The sequence below is a fragment of the Hydra viridissima genome, unplaced genomic scaffold (assembly GCF_058129835.1).
Source record: "Hydra viridissima isolate aposymbiotic clone 2 unplaced genomic scaffold, HvirCarnegie_v1 scaffold_1, whole genome shotgun sequence".
NCBI lineage: Eukaryota > Metazoa > Cnidaria > Hydrozoa > Anthoathecata > Hydridae > Hydra > Hydra viridissima.
This window is the reverse complement of record NW_028324300.1, coordinates 40,160,075-40,178,160: the sequence shown is the minus strand read 5'-3', so window position 1 is coordinate 40,178,160 and position 18,086 is coordinate 40,160,075. Positions and strand designations below refer to the sequence as shown.

Here is an 18,086-nt window from a genome sequence, read left to right as displayed (position 1 = left end):
CTCCTTCTTCACTTTTATTTCAGCACATTTTTCACAGTTTTTTACGTATTCTTCAACATCTTGACAGTAGCCAGGCCACCAGGCTTCCAACTTTAATCGACATCGCGTTTGCATTGTGCCACAATGTATGTCATCATGGACCGATTTGATGAACATCTTTCTCATCGTTCGAGGAGGTATAATGAGATCTCCATTACATATGATTCCTTTTTCGATAGTCAGTTTATTCCTAATAGATTTATAAGGTCTTTCTGTTACAGAGCATCTGCCCCAATTATTTTTGCTTATTCTGGTTTTGATGTCCATCAATACTCTATCATTTTCCGTTTCTTTCATTATTTGATCAAGGTTAACAATATCTGACTCGACTAAGTGTATAAATGTCCCTTGGTCCTTCTCTTCATCTTGTGATAGAAAAGACAATCTTGATAAGGCATCAGCATGAGGAATATTTTCTCCCTTCTTATAGTTTATTTCGTAATCGAATGCCATCATTTGTATGGCCCATCTTAAAATTCTAGCGGATGTGACTTTGGGCAGTTCTTTATTACCATCAAATATAAATTCTAGTGGCCTGTGATCGGATATTAGTTTGAATTTTCTACCCAACAAAAAATGCCTAGCCCTGTGAGTAGACCATACAATAGCCAAAGCTTCTCTTTCAATATTAGAATATCTTGTCTCAGCGTCTGATAAAGTTCGCGAGAGATACAATACAGGATGGCCATTTTGTGAAAGTATTCCAGATATAGCTTTTTCGCTGGCATCGGTGGTCAATTCCAGATCTTGGTTGATGTCATAAACCTTTACTACAGGCTCTTCGCTAAGGTTCCTTTTTAGCAATTCAAATGCATCTTGATGTTCCTTTTTCCATTCGAATATAACCCCTTTCTTTCTTAAATTGTTTAAAGGCATAATTTTTTCAGCATATTTTTGTATATGTCGGCCATAAAAGTTTACTAGTCCTATGAACGACTCAAGTTCCTTTTTATCCTTAGGAGGGTTTATTCCGAGTATTTTGCTGACTAGATTACGATCTGGGGTAACTCCCTTTTCTGACAGTTCGTATCCTAAGAATGAAAGACATTTCGCTTCATTCACTGATTTTCTTGTATTTATGCTCATTCCAGATTTCTTCAATTTGCTCAAAATCTTATTCAAATTCGATTTAAGTTCTTCAGCATTTTCCGCACCAACACATATATCATCCTGGAATATAATCATGTTAGGGATTAGATCACCTACAACAGATTCTATCGCTCTCTGAAAAATTGCACTCGCTGTTTTTATTCCAAAGGGTAAACATGTCCATCTTAATAGTCCGATAGGGGTATTAATTGTAGTTATTTCTTGTGCCTCTTTATCCAACTCAATTTGATGATAAGCTCCCTTTAGGTCGATTTTAGCGAAATATTTCATTCCCACCATTTTATGGAATACCGTCTCAATATTGGGGACAGGATATGAGTCTGAGCATATTTTTTGATTAACCCCTATTTTATAGTCTGCGCATATACGTAAGTCTCCATCTGTTTTTCTTACAACCACAAGTGGTGATGCCCATTTGCTTCCACCAGGAGGGACCCTTTGGAGCAAACCTTGTTGTATCATCTCATTCAGTTTATCTATCACTAGTGGTTTAATGTGAATAGGGAGGGGTCGTGATTCGAAATAAGTTGGTTGTATGCCGTTTTTTAACAGAATATTAGCTTTGTAATTAATTAAACGCCCATGAACAATAGGGTCTATACTATTAATTAATTTTGTAACATTGATATTTAATACATCCATACCAATTAGGCCATGATTTTTATTACAATCTGCAACGATAATTCGTACTATATCCATTTTTGATTCAGTTTCCAAAGTTGCCTCAAATTCACCTAGGACTTTTATGATTGTACCATCAAACTGTTTCAGACGAAGATAGCATTTTTGTAGCTTCGGTCTAGATATAAGTTCCCAAAAATTCTTTGGAATGATTGTGACTTGACTCCCTGTGTCAACTTGCATCTTCATATTATAATCGTTTATTTTTACATTAATCTCTGAATTTGTACCATTCATGTTAATGGAGTATACAGTAGTATCATCGTTCTCTATTTCCTCTACTGTTTTTTCATACTTAGTGTTTGTTCTGCATACGTTTTTAAAATGGTTAAACTTTCCACATTTTGTGCAATTTTTTCCAAATGCTGGGCATTTCCTAGGTGGGTGGTGAAGGCCACAATATTTGCATTTAAATGTTTTTTCTTTGTTTTTATCAATATGATTAACTAAAGGTATGTCTATGTTGCTTCCAATGTTGTTTTGTATATTAAAACATGATATTTGCTCCAGTTGTCTGATAAAATCAATACATGCTCCTAATTTAGGCGAATCTCCACTTTGTAACATTTCTAGGGCTTTAATTCTCTGATCAGGAGACTGGAGGCCATCAATCAATCTCATTTGAACTAAATCATCTTCCGCACTTTGGCCATCTTTTCCCAATTTTTCGAAGTTGCAAAAGCGTGAAGCTTCGCGTAGTCTTTGTGCATATGCTACAATGTTTTCATTGTTTTGTTGTTTTGATGCTAAAAATCTAACTCTTTCAGCGATAATTAAACGTTTCTGAGGCCTCAAATGGGCCATAATAACAGTTTTAATATCATCGAATATCATATTTTCTAACTCTCTTGGATATACCATAAGGGAAATCTTTTTTACTGCTTCAATGCCTGCTTTTGCCAGAAATAAGTCTGTTATCTCGTAAGAATCGTTTATCTCATCTTTTAATTTCTTGGAACGTGCGGAGGCTGCAAAGCACCTAATCCATGCTTCCGCATTGTCTGGGTCATCTAAAGTCAACTCAGACCCTACTCGCAGCGCCATTGTTATATCGTTAATAAAAACCAGAATTTGTAATGAAATACATATATATTATAAGTAAGCCATCTTTACATGCATAAACTCAACTTCTTAAAAACGCCACGTATGTACATAAAACTTGTTCCTACTCGTCCGCATATAATTAAGCTCTACGGCTTCACAATAACTTTAGAAAAAAAACAATTCCAGTCATACTTGTCTTTTCTTCTATCATAGTTATCAAATCAACTCATCCTGCCTGATACAACCCACTCACTAAGACATATACAGTGGGAAACTTTTGCTGGTTTCTCCAATAGCATAGCATTCTATATGCTTTTTCACCAACATTTTTGTATTCATGGTCGATAACATCCAGCTCTGAGTCTTCTAAAGATAAAAATCGCCCTAAATCTAACCACTCTTCCCCAATCTTTTTACTTAACACAAACAGAAATGTTGCATTATAAAGATGGTCTTCCATTGTGGGTGGTGTTTTATCGTAATTATCAATCCTAAGAGAAAAATATTATTTATAAAATAAATTTAGTTAGTGTAATTTTAAAATGTTGTTTTGTCTCCTTAAAAAGTCATTAAAAAAAAAATGGATTGAATTGAAATTTATGTCTAGGTTGAAATATAACTTAATAAAAAAAAAAGATAAATATTTGAGTCCTAATACTGCTAATACAGGGAATGAATATGTATAGTGGAATTGCAGTCTCTAATCACAAGGAAAAACATTTTAGTGTTAGTACTAACATAACATTACTGCAATACACTCTTATTTTATTGCAAAAGCAACTTTCTAAAAATCTTCTGATTTTCTTCAGATTAATTGAATTTAATTCATGTTTAGGTATCTTAGATTTAGAATAACATTTTTGAACACAATATCATAAAACTAAACTTTCTTTTGAAAAAACTTTTCTTATGAAGTAAAAAGAGTGTAAAACAAGTTTTTAGAAAATTTTGACTACTAACATAACAACACTGTAATGCTCTCTTATTTTGTAGCAAAAGCACATTCTTTAAAACTACTGCTGATTCTTTTCTAAAAAAAAAAGGAATGTGTTTAATTGGTTAGAAATATGTTTGGAAACTTGTTTGGGTTGGAAATCCTAGGAGCCTGAGATTTTTCAGCTTTTTACGATTCTGCTATTGATGAGCATTTAATCCCAGGGTCAGACTTTTTTTTCAGGTAACAGGAAAAATGGCTAAGAGTTTCCTTAATTTTTAATCTTTTTCTTTTTTTTTTTATTAATCTTTATTTCTTTCAAGACACTCTTATATTATAGCAAAAGCACTTTTTTAAAAAATCTGCTGATTCTCTACAGATTAATTTTTAAGCTTAAAAAAGAATAGTATTTCAAATGGGTTTAATTAACAGTTAGATTGAAAAAAACCTCTTAGATTTAGAATAAAAATCTTTTAGACAACATCACAAAAAACCAAATGTTTTTTGAGGCTTATTTAGAACTTTTCTTACAAAATGAATAATGTTAAACTAGCTAATAGAGTATTTTGACTTTTTTGTAAAAAATGTTCAAACATTTCTTTTTGAACTTAATCTAATATTCTTCAAGTAATTTTCTACACTTTTCCATGAAATTTTTTTCATGCCCACTTACAAGCGATGAGCAACAAATATATAAGCAACAAATAAGGAGAAAAGTTGAGTATTCCTTATTTTAATACTTTATCATTTAAAGACTAAAATTTGAATTTTATTTATTATGTTTAATTGAGTTATAGCTCTCATCAGCATGAACTACAATCATGCTAATGAGAGCTGCTTATTGTGTGCTGCTTATCAAAAATAAGACAATTGAAAATATAATAATAAGAAAAATATATAAATAAGAAAATATATAAATAAGAAAATTGACAACTAGCTAATATCATTTAACATCAACTTGCGAATTTTTTTAATGCAAAGTGTTATTTTGGGTAGGAATTAAAGAGACTTATGATTGCGATTAAACGAATTTGCGTCAGTTCAATCGCGAACGAGGGTAATTTTGATATTCCGAAAATCGAACGTATTTTTCATAAAAAACGTCATTATTTGATTTGTAAAATAGGGATCATATTCCAGCTAACGGAATTAATTGTAAGATTATATCGTAATAATTTGTATCTTACGTCACACCGTGAGTCAAATTTAAAAAAACTGACAAAAAACCCTAAAAAAAAAAAACATTTGCAAGGAACTAATAAATTGAGTTATAATGTACTAATTCCACTAGATGACTGAAACTATTTGCTCTTTGGTTAATTTTTAAGGATTCGCCAAATTTTGCAAAACTCGCCCTTTAGTGTCACTCTTTTAAGGTTGCTATGGGTAAAAACAGTTCAAAATTTAATTTGAAGGCATACTGTAGATTTCCCTAATTCCAAACAGTCCCTAATTCCGAACAGCTCTAATTCACTTATTGTTGTCTCTTTTCTTTTTAAATGGAAAACTGGTTAATAAATTGGAAGACTAGGGTACTGAGAATATGAAAAAATATTTTCAAAATATAAATTTATACCTATAAATTTTTTAATTACAAGCAAAAGACTTTTTAAAACCCTGAAAAAACAACAAAAATAAAACCGACTTAAAAAAAAAAAAAAGACAATTTAAATTGCGTACTGTTCAATGAAGAATTTGTTGGTGATTATTTATCTGAAAAAAAAAATTGTCAAAAATTAGCAATACTTCGTAAGATATCTTAAAAACAACACTTTTCTGCATATTAAAAACGTTTCCCAAACTCCGAACAGATTTTGGAATGCACTTTTTTTTGCAAAAGTTAGCGTTTTTACGTGCAAGTAATTAACAACAACATTTAATAATAGTATTTTGACGACATTAACTTAAAAACTTATAAACGCTTTTAAACTTTTTATTGAATTTGTAAACGTCTTGTTTATCTTAACAAACCTGATACTAATAACTGAGATTTCTTCTGGTTAACTGAGAGAAGCAGGCAATGACTGTGAAGGTTTTTTTTTTTAACTGATTACAAAAAAATAAAGGAAGACAGGATGTAATAAATAGATAATGCACATTCTGCATCAACACAATGGGATACCCTTACATTAAGATAAAAGTAATTTTAATTTTTAAAAATCTTTTTACCTAACTCTAAGCTAGAGGTCCACGCTAGTAAAAATTTTTTACTTTTTTAAATTAAATGCCATTTTTTAGAATTTGATATGTACGTTCGGAATTAGGAACACGTGTTCCTAATTCCGAACGAAAACTTTACTTTTTAAATTTAAAAATTAACAATATTTTTATAATGAATATACTTGTTGCTAAATATGGTTCGATTCAGTTTAGGTTCCAGTTTATTTATTTAAAAAAATTAATATGAAATTCAAAAAGCAAGCGGAGTAATTCAACTTTAAGTAAGATTTTGTTCGGAATTAGGCTAAATCTACGGTATATTTAAGATATTCGGTAACTATAAACTATTTTTTTGACACTGCATTTTTATATTAGATGTCATTCCAAAGATCTTAAAAAAAGTGCGCTATATTAATTTTTTTAAATTTCTTTAATCATGGGTTCTAATGTTCTTTATAAAGAGGAAATTTGTCACAAATCAAAAACCAACATTCAAAAACTTATGCTCAAAAACATCATGGTAATTTTCAAACCTCAAAATCAAAATTTGGATGATTTGACGGTCTACATTAGGAAATGTCATCGGGTCAAATGTCAACAAAGCAAAAAGCGAACGGGCTCGGGTTTTCAAGTAAAAAAAAGTTCAATACCCCGAACGGGTACCCGATAATTTATCGGGTTCGATTCCTCAGCTGTCGGTGCTCGATAACCCGTTCGATGATTGTTTCGGGTTTTCGGGATATCAGTTATTCAACGGGTTTATACCCGAACGGGTTCGGGTATTAACCCGTTGACTGTACAGCAAGTAGTTATTCTGGGTCATTTACTTTCTTTGACCTTTCTATTTTCATTCGCAAGTTCATCTTAATATTTAAATAAAATTTACAAACATAAATGAATATGTAATATTGTCACCAATCAGACGTCTTGCTTCAACAGTTGGCGTGTTTGTTTCAGATAAAGACAAACATTTCTGGCGATGTATGTTGATAAAGTTTTGCCTTCCAAACGAAGGTCTTTTAGATAGATAGAGTTTTCTTTTTTTGTCTTTTTTTCCAGTCATTATTGTCGAAAAAATTAAACAAAATTAATATGGTGCTTGCCTTGTTTACGAGAAGTCTCAGATTCAAATCGTAAATAAAGAACCTGATAGTAATTTAATTTTATTAGTTTCCTCAATCATTTTTATGGTTTTAAAGTCTCACACAGAATAGTTGGATTTATGGAACATAAGGTAGTTAAACGATCAGTTTGTAACATAATTAAAGAAAAAGTAGAACATGTGAAAAAATTTTAATATTTGAAGTTGAAGGAATGATTTGAGAATAGTAACTTGAATCAGTTATGAAACGTAATTTCAATTAAAATTGCTAAAACTGTCGTAATTAAAAATTGATTTACCCACAAACGATTACAATTAGAAAAACGTCATGATCACACTGAATTAAGAACAAGTTATCTAAACTTAAAAAAATCTCCTCACAAAAGTTTTGGCTCATTTTGGTAGTGGTTTGAACAGAAATTTTGGCCGAAATCGAATAAGTAAAAAGTTGTCGAAGCAGATATTTTTCGTTCACTAAACTGGTTGTCAAAAAAATTTTCTATCCTACGCGCCAACATAACGTACATACATACATACATACATACATACATACATACATACATACATACATACATACATACATACATACATACATACATACATACATACATACATACATACATACATACATACATACATACATACATACATACATACATACATACATACATACATACATACATACATACATACATACATACATACATACATACATACATACATACATACATACATACATACATACATACATACATACATACATACATACATACATACATACATACATACATACATACATACATACATACATACATACATACATATACATACATATACATAAATATACATATACATATAAAGCCAAACGTGCCACATTTTAAATCAAACAGTACATGCTATGGCTGAATTTCAAATTAAAAATAGATTTTTTAAATAATATATAAGCCATAGCATTTTTATAGAATATTTATTTATATATTATATCTGCAATAACTTATCTCCAAGTAAACTCAAAGTTAAAAGCCGATATTCTAAACGTCAATACATACCAAAAAATTGAACATTTTTTGCATATTTTAGAAATGATTTACGCTGTTTCAAACTTAAAACTTCCTTAATTTTCCTATCACAAAGATATTGTTTAACATCAGTAACAGAATAGTCATAGACCACCATTTTCTACGTTAAAAATCTCAGCTACTTTTTTAAAGCTGGGGTTTAGGATCCTTATTTTGAGAATTGCAATATGTTTGCGCATGCGCAGGACTGTTTTTCTAGTTATTTAACAAGCTACTTATTAACGTGACACCGGAAGTTGTCGAAACATAAATAGATGATTAAGGCAGCGCAGTTCTAGACTTCAGACTCTTTACACTCCTTTGCTTGAGAAAAACAACTTGTCAAATAGGTAGGAATTTAAGTTTAACAAATATTGCTCTTTGCTGACAGGAAGATTTAAATCAGTTTTTGAATTCGATTTAAATCAGTTTGACTTTTCTTTTTTTGTTAGGTTTATTTTTTCTGATTATTAATCATTGCATACAGCGTTTTCAAACTTTGAACATTTAAAAGAAAAAGTGTTAACCAAACGAATTTGTCATTTAAGATTGAACAATTTGCAAGTGACATCACCACCTTTTGTTCATCTATATCATTATCATTCATTTGATATAAGTTGAGACATTCAAAATTCTAAGATTCTGAAATAAATCTGCAATGCTTTGTATAGCATTTATAGTTTTTTTCTTAAATTGAAATGCCTGTTTTTATTTTTTGCTTACAAATTGTTACTTATTGCTTACTAGTGAGCATAAAAAAGTTTTAGGGAAAAATTTTAGTTGTTTGAAAATTATTTGAAAAATATTCGAATAACTTCAAAAAGAAATATTTGAATATTCTTATCAAAATACACTAGAGATTAGTTTTACACTCTTTTTTTAAAAAAACGAAATTGGCAGGTTTGTTTTTTAAGATATTGTCTACAAAAGTTTTAATCTCATGTGTCAATTTAACCCAAATATCAATTAAGCCCATTTCTTTGTTAAGCTAAAAAATTAATCTGATGATAATCAACAGTTTTTAAAAAAAAATTAATCTGATGATAATCAACAGTTTTTGCTATAAAACAAGAGGGCGTTGCTGTTATGTTATGTTGCATGAAGTATTGTTTGTTGCCAATTTGAATGGTGTTAATAATTATCTTCTTTCTTGATTCAATCTTCAAATTTTATTAAATATAAAAGAAAAAAAAAAAAAAGGAAAATGGGAGTTTTAAAAAAATAATTTTATTGTTTTTCTTCTTTTTTTCGTTCTTTTTTTTGAAAACTATTCAAATTTACTTTTGAATATATATAACTTTCAATAAGTAAAATAATTTTTATCCGTAAGTAAAAGATGACTGTCACCAATTTAATACAACTGATACTAATTAATATAGTATCAATCTCATCAAAAAATATAACAACTGCTATAAATTGAAATCACTGTTATCTATAAATAAAATATAATATAAATGTAATATAATGTAGTTTTCTCCTCTATTTATACGGTATGCTTTTCCTAAAATAACCTTCAAAAATGGTCATAAATAACTGCAAACACATATTTAAAATTCTTTGGTTTTGATTGGTAAAAGCTATTAAAACTATTAAATCCATAATGTCATTAAATGTTGTAGAACTTTTACATATAAATATAATATAAACTATTTTTGTAAAAAACTATTAAAGCTATGAAATTTTGTAAAAAACTATTAAAGCTATGAAATCCATAACGTCATTAAATGTTGTAGAACTTTCTGTAACAGAATTACATATAAATATAATATAAACATAATATAAATATAATATAAATGTAATGTTTTGTACCAAAAATGAAAAGTTTATGTAAATAGAGACTGGAGTCTCACTGTTTATTTCCTGTATTGGCAGTATCAGAACTTGAATAGACATCAATAGTATTGTTAAGTTATATTTGAATCTTCACTTGAATCTTTATAAATGTAAGTCAATTTTTATTGGTGGCTTTTAAAAGAGATAAAGCAACGTTTTAAGCTCACTTAGTGTGGTGATTGCTCTTTCTCTTCAGTGTAAACTCTAGTTACAACAACAATATCAGTATCATTTCTTTCCTGGTCCATAGACAAGACTTAAACATGCTAAGTTTTCAGATTTTTCGAATTGAATTTTATTGTAAATTAAACATTTTAGGATTTAAATCATTTTTTTTGAGATATGAGGTTTAATGGGTAACAACTGTTAATGTTGTTACTCATCTTCTTCACAGGTTGGTACAGGAGAAAGTATTGATGTCAACTTTTTAGTTTCAGTTCTGATAGTCAGTCCCTCATTTAAAAAATGTTTAAAGAACTTAAGTTGTTTGCCACTTGTTTCATTTTCAAGTAGTTCATGCTGATGAGAGCTGTGACTCAACGGTTTCTTATATCAGTTAAACCTCTGTATTTTGTAACCAGTACTAAAATTGGTAATGAAACACATTAGAAAATATATGTTTGTTAATTGAAAATTATTGAAAAGAAGGTCATACAATTTATTAAAGTATTCATAGTATAGCAGGTGATAAATAATTTTTATTTAGGAATGGATGCCAAAATAGTGAATATTTTAAAAGATAAAGTTGGATCAGAATGGAAATTATTTGCACGTGGCACTCATTTTAATGATGTGGATGCTACTCTTGAGCATATAGATTATGATGTGGGTGTTGATCTAATAGGTCATGATGATTTGACGAGAGGAAAGTGTAAAATTGAAATTTTCTTAAAGAAACTTTATCAACAGCATCCTAATGATTACAGAACACGCATTCAGAATTCTCTGAAAGATATGGGAAGAAATGATGTTTTACAAGATATAACGTTATTGGGTGAGTTTCTTGTAGTTTTTGTATGTCTCTCTTCAGATAATTCATAATAATAATTCATAATAATTCATAATAATTCCAAATTGAAAAAAATTTTCAAGAAAACTTCTTTTTGAAAAGTTGTTTTTGTTAAATTATTGAATTTTTCAATAATTATTTTTAACGATTAAATAACTCTTATCTTTGAAGAAGCATTTTCAATCCTTGCTGGAAAAAGTAAAATACTTTATAAATATATATTTTTAATCAAATCATTTTTGTTGAATGATTGCCATTTTGCAAGCTTTTGAATCAACCAAGCCCACAAATTTTCAATGCCATTAAGGTATAGGCTGTTGCAAGCCAAGTCATTGTGTTGATTTTCTTTTGTTATAAACAATCTTAGCCAATTATTGCTGAAAGACATGGCATTATCTTGTTGTTATGTTGTTCTTTTGCTGAAAAACCCAGGTCTTTAATTGGTTTATCAAGAACATGTATGGATAAAGATAATCACCTTGCTTTGTTCATTTTAGCACACAATATTTGTTGTATTTTTCATCTACTTCAGTCTACTTCTTTTGGTCTTTCACTCTCAAACTGATCCTGTTTCTTTATAACATTTTAAAAGACTAATCACACATGATTAACACCAATAACGTCACCTATTCTCTCTATTATTAATTCTAAATAATTAGTTAGACCCAACTCTGTTGTTTTGTCAATTTTGTTGTAATTGTTGATGACATTGATAAAATTGCAAATGGTCATTTGGGTTTCATTGAAAAATTTGAATCACAGCTTGGTTATCAATATTAATTTGTTCACCTGACTTTTATGGAGTTTTGTGCTTCAATATATCCGCACATTAATTTGAGTCCTGAAAAGATTATCAGTAATAAAAAAAATACGAAGCTGCTTGCCAATGATCTGCGGACTGAAAAAAGAAAATTGAGGACCTTTCTTGAGGTTCTTTTTGGGTGAAGCGATTTGCAATTTGTAATTGGTTTACTTTTATTATTACAGACTATTTTGATTAAAGCATTTTACTTTTAACTCAACTTATTATTGGTTAATTTATAATTTAAAGAATGTGTACTTTGGTTTGCGTTCTTTAAGTTGCCAGGTTTTTTAATTTATGTGTGATTAAAAGCATGTTTTAATTAAGACATCCAATTAGCTCAATCTTTTTCAGAAAAGCAAAATGTTGTCTTACTTTAGTCATTTCGTTTCAAATTTTGATTTTTAAAAAAATTTCTATTAAGCATCATGATGCTTAATAGAAATTTTTTTAAAGAGTCCAACTTCAGTAAACTTTCTAAAATTTGATTTATCTTAAAAGATTGATATTTATAGAAATTTGTACTTAATTCATTTAAAATCAAAAAACCAAATGTTGATGCTTAATTTCTCTGATGCTTAAATTAATAGCATAGCTGTGGTATTAAGTTGTAATTTTCTGACCTTATATTTTTAATAGCTACTTTTTTAGTTATTTTCTTGTTGTTTTTGTTTATCATCATTATCATCATCAGCATCATCATCATCATCATCATCATCATCATCATCATCATCATCATCATCATCATCATCATCATCATCATCATCATCATCATCATCATCATCATCATCAACATCATCATCATCATTATCATCATCATGATTTTTATTATTACTATTATTACTATTATTATTATTATTATTATTATTATTATTATTATTATTATTATTATTATTGTTGCTGTTGTTGTTGTTATTGTTGTTATTGCTACCAGAATGTGGTTTTGTTTTGTGAAGTTTTAAATTGCTTATTTGTTTACATAAATGTTTTAATTTGCAAAACATCAAATTTCTATTTGTTTGAATTTAAATTTAGTTTTTATGAGATTCAACTTTAAATGATTTTACATTCTTTGTATTTTTTATTCCAATTCAGTAGAAGACTGTTTTTATTTATTATTTTGTATCGATTTGTTTAGTCTTTTTTTATTACTTTTTAGTCTTTTGATTCCCCTGACGTTTTTTTTAAATATAATATATGATAATTCCTCTAACACATTTAATGTATAACTGTCATGGTTACTTTTTATTTAGTTTCTGTTCAATGTTGGTAAATGATTTCATTTCTTAACTCTTGTATTTATTATAAAAAAAACTTTATTCAAATCTTATTCAAAGTTATATTTATAATCATTTGAGTAAAAGACTCATTCGTTTTTTTATCTATTCAGTTTTTCTTTTAAACAGTCATTTAGTTCTCCTCTCATTTTATTCTTTTAGATTATATATTTTCTTATGCAATTTTTTGTTTTCATTAATAACTTTTATGGTTTTTCTGTTCTTTTTTCCAGATGCAGAACAACATAAAGATGGTAAGCAAATGTCAAATTACTTTTTGAATAAAATATTTTTTAGTTACAATAAACTATGTAAAATTAAAAAGTAGTTGACAAAATTTTATAAAGACTTTATCACTTCCTTCTAACACCTGTTAAAACCTCAAGCAAAGCTCAAATGATTAGAAACAGCTAGTTGTGAAATTGTTATCTTTTCTGAAAAAGTCATGAAGTTGAAAGGAGTTGTGATATCCAAACTTTTACAAACTAAGAAAGTGTGTTAAAGTCAGATGACCTCTTCAAAATATTTTCTCTGTTAGAACATCCAAACATTTTATAGAAACAAGCCAATTGTAAAAGATTTTTGTGGGTTTTATAAGTGATATAAAAATAAACTGAAAGTTATGCTAAATTTTTTCTAAACATTTTTGCGGTTGTTTTCAATTATTTTTTATGCAGTTTTTTATGATAATAATGATTTTAATAAACTGTTCTTCTTTATCACATCTATTTTTTAGATAATTTCTCATTTAATGTCAGCAATGATCTGCCATCATAATTTCATTCAATTGGAGTTATGGTGGGAGATAATTGTACAAGTTCAGTATTATCTTGATGCTTCTCTTTACCTTTACTTATAGCTAATGTAAAAATTTTTATTTCTGTTGTTGTTGGTATTATTTTTGTAATTATATTTATTGTTATTAACATTATTTTTATTGTTGTTAATATTATTTGTTGTTAATATTAATTTTATTGTTGCTGTTATTATTGATACTGTTTTTATTATTATTATTGTTATCATCATCATTTTTAATTTTATTATTGTTATTATTGTCTTTATTATTATTGTTATTGCTGTCTTTATTATTATTGTTTATTACTGTCTTTATTATTGTTATTATCATTATTATTATTATTATTATTATTGTTATTATTATTATTATTTTTATTATTATTATTATTATTTTTATTATTATTATTATTATTGTTATTATTAATATTATTATCATTATTATTATTATTATTATTGTTTTTATTATTATTATTATTATTATTATTATTATTATTATTATTATTATTATTATTGTTGTTGTTGTTGTTGTTGATATTATCATTATTATTATTATTATTATTACTATTATTATTATTATTATTATTATTATTATTATTATTATTATTATTATTATTATTATTATTATTATTATTATTACTATTACTATTACTATTATTATTATTATTATTTGTTGTTGTTGTTGTTGTTGCTATAATGATTATTATTTTTATTGTTGATACAATAATAATGATAATAACAATAATAATAAAATCACTAAAAGTACTAATAACAACAAAAATAATATTGGTTCAGTTGAATAACTTTATAATAAGTTACTATGTAATAAAAAAAAGGAATATACAAAAACAGCCTCCAAAGCAAATTGGTCACACAATAAAGGCTTAAAATTCATATAATAAAGTTGACTTTAAAAAGTGTGATAAGATCAGGAAATAGGGAAGAAGGACAAGGGGAATAATTAATATACACACAAACACATTATATACAAAATAGTTATAAAAGCATTAAAACTTAGCTTTTTAAAATTTTTTATTGTTCTATATTTAAAATTGTTTTTAACAATCTTAAATTTTTCATTAGATGCTATTACAACTTTGCTTTTAATACCTTTCCATTGAAAAACGAAGATTTTAAAAAGTTTCTTTTTTTAAATAAAACTTTTTTTTTGTTTTAATTTAAGTAAAAAACAAAAAAAATGCTGTTGGTTGTGTATTTTTGGATATCAGAGTGTATTAATAATCCCCTGTTAGCTTTTATTCAAATTCTAATTTTAAGTTTTCTATTCTGAACTCACACCAAACACTTTTTTTATACTTATGTTCTTTCAGAAATGTGTGGAGCACTGAAGAAGTTTTATAAAACAACTTATGGCAAAATGGATCAACTTGAACACAATGTAATAAGTCCCACTAATGTTGATTTTTTAAACAAGTTTGTAGAAATGACAGTAGTTGATGCAAACGATACAGAGAGAGATACTTTAAATATTGCTGAGCTAGAGTTGTTCCTTCACAAACAAACAACTTACAAACCAATTGAGTTTTATGAAGTATTCTCAAAAGAACTACCTTTACTCTTGATTTGTGGTATTGCTGGAATTGGAAAAACTTGTTTGCTCAGAAAATGCTTACTTGACTGGGCCAGTAATACCTTATGGGAAAAAGTCGATCTTGTTATTTATCTTGAATGCAGAAAGTTAAACCTATATCAAAATGTTTTTAGCATAAAGGAGTTGCTAGCAGTTTTTTACAAAAATGTTTTTAAAAAATCTGATGTTTGTGAACACTTTTCACTGTTGTTTGTAGTAGATGGGTTGGATGAGTTTGCTTATTTGGATGAACTAATAAATCACAATCCTCTAAATCCAAGCAATCATTCCATCGTTAATGTGTTAGCAGATGTTTTGGACTTTCACAAATACAAATGTGTTGTTGCTGGAAGAGTTGGAGCTATATTACAATATAAAAATAAAATGACAGAATGTAGGGAGAAGTTAGTCATTCAAATAATGGGTTTTAATGACCTTGGAATAAATGAGTATGTTGAAAGAGTTGGAAATGCAAAAGAAGCCATAAAAGATGTTCTTAACTCATCTCAAATTGCTAAAGCAATGGCGTCTGTCCCTTTTTACTTATCAGCAATGTGTACAGTTATTGGTTCATCTATGCTCAGGGGTTCTTTATCATTCTTCAGTACAACAGAGTTGTATTGCTGTATATTTGTATACTTTTTGCAAAAGCATATAAACAGAAACAATGAACCATTCTATAAGTTGATGGAAAAGGAGAGTAGCAAGCAATTCATTTTAAAAGTTTGTAAAGTTGCTTGGCATTTGTTTAATGAAAGCAAAGTTGTTTTTTCTCAAAAGGAAATAGAAGTTTATTTTGAAGATATTGGTGACATTGAAAGCAATGATTTAGGTTTCATTGAAAAAGTTGAGTCACAGCTTGGTTATCAGTATCAGTTTGTTCATCTGACTTTGATGGAGTTTTGTGTTTCACTACATGCACACATTAATTTGAGTCCTGAGGAGATTCTTAGTAATGGAAAATTGCAAAGCTGCTTGCCAATGATCTGTGGTCTGAAAAATGAAAATGGAAGACCTTTTTTGAGATTGCTTGCTGACTTGAAAACTTCAAAGAAGGAAAGTAACTCCATGTTTGGTAAGTTCATGAAAAGTTTTATAGAAATTTTAGAACCAGTTTTATGCTTCCTTTGATAATCATGTTTGTGAATTGTAGTGAAAATGTATCGATTTTTCATTTTTTTTTTTTTTATATGAAGAAAGAAACTCCTTGCTTCATGCTGTGCTAGGTAAGTTCATGACTAGTGTTTAAGAAATTTAGAATCAATTTTTGATTCATTTTTTTATTGTAAACTTCATTTGATTTGTAATTTATATTGAAAGTTTTTATCTTTTCCAGATGACTCAAATAATTTAATTTTTTGTATTGGTAAGTTAAGTAATAACTTTTAAATATGGTGACTGTCTCTGTTAAAATAAAAATATCAGTTAACTGAAAAAAAGCAACAAAAAAATGATGGCCACCAAAAGATTTAATATTTCAAATAGACAAGAGACTAAACTTATGCAGATCATTATTAAATATTTAAAACACGTTTTTCAGTTGAATGCCTTTTTTCGTTTTTATTAACATATAGATTTAGGGCTTAACATAATTAATTTTTATCAGTCATTTAGTTCTCCTCTCATTTTATTCTTTTAGATTATATATTTTCTTATGCAATTTTTTGTTTTCATTAATTACTTTTATGGTTTTTCTGTTATTTTTTCCAGATTTTACAATAACATCTCGGAGCCTTTTATTTATACTTTTATATAGATTTTCAATAAATGTGATACAGATATTGTACCATTCTTCTTTAAGAACATTCCAAAGCTCAGTTACATTTGTTGGCAATTTTTCCATCTTCTTTCTGTCTAAGTAGTCCCACACATGTTCGACTATGTTCAAATCAGAGCTCAGAGGAGGCCAAAGCATGGTTTGAAGCACTCCCTCCTCTTGCAGATTTGGCAAACAATTTTTAACTAATTTGCAAGTATGTTTGGGATCGTTATCCTGTTGTAGGATAAAATAATCCCTGATCAGTTGTCGTCCAGAAGGCACATTATGGTTGTGTAAAATATTTTTGTATTTTTCACCTGTAAGCTTTTCCGTTTTTCTAACAATATCCCCTACCTCTTTTATTGAAATATACCTCCAAACTTGAGTATTCCCTCCACCATATTTGATTTTTGATGCAAGACATGGCTCCTTCAATGCCTCTCCCTTTCTTCACCTAACATACTGACGTCTATTTGTCCCAAATATTTGTAATTTAGATTCGTCTGTAAACAATACCTTGTCCCATTGATTTTTCTGCCGTTCTTTGTGCTCTCTGGTGAACTTTAATCTTTTTTCTTCATTACCTTTGCGTAGTAAAGGTTTTTTAATTGCTACATAGCCTTTTAATTCAGATTTTAATAAAGATCATTGCACAGCAGATGCATGTACTAAAGTTCCACTTGCTCTTTTAAGATCTTAAATGAGTTCTGCGCTTATTTCTTGCGATTTTGTAGCGGTGTTATTTTTAAGAACTGTTCATTGCGTTAGCTTACCTTCTTTGGATGACCAGACCTCTTTTTATCCACTACATCACCAGTTTCATTATGTTTTCTTAACTATTTTTTAAGCTGACGCTCGCGAACAATTCACACGTTTGGCTATTTTAACTTCACTA

General features: G+C 28.2%; 3 protein-coding genes and 1 pseudogene across 4 annotated transcripts in view; 2 read left to right on the top strand and 2 right to left on the bottom strand.

Moving 5' to 3' along the window:
* LOC149894961 (uncharacterized) overlaps positions 1–18,086 on the bottom strand; it is a 273,741-nt pseudogene that overhangs the window by 108,947 nt on the left and 146,708 nt on the right.
* The window catches only part of LOC145182165 (uncharacterized), a 233,601-nt gene that overhangs the window by 134,790 nt on the left and 80,725 nt on the right, over positions 1–18,086 (top strand). The window lies entirely within an intron of this gene.
* The window catches only part of LOC149894967 (uncharacterized), a 195,445-nt gene that overhangs the window by 139,849 nt on the left and 37,510 nt on the right, over positions 1–18,086 (bottom strand). The gene's annotated exons all lie outside the window — the stretch shown is intronic.
* Positions 1–18,086, top strand: part of LOC149894968 (NACHT, LRR and PYD domains-containing protein 3-like) — a 21,536-nt gene extending 3,450 nt beyond the window's left edge. Inside the window, exons 2-5 of one of the 2 annotated variants that reach the window (XM_090076767.1) lie at positions 10,668–10,955; positions 13,283–13,303; positions 15,173–16,507; positions 16,629–18,086. In XM_090076767.1, coding sequence (XP_089932893.1) covers positions 10,670–10,955; positions 13,283–13,303; positions 15,173–16,507; positions 16,629–16,681 — 1,695 coding nt within the window. In that variant the 5' untranslated portion in view covers positions 10,668–10,669 and the 3' untranslated portion in view covers positions 16,682–18,086. Of the gene's footprint in view, positions 1–8,394; positions 8,479–10,667; positions 10,956–13,282; positions 13,304–15,172; positions 16,508–16,628 lie in introns of those variants that run through there. The other variant, XR_016449241.1, reaches the window with a different exon arrangement.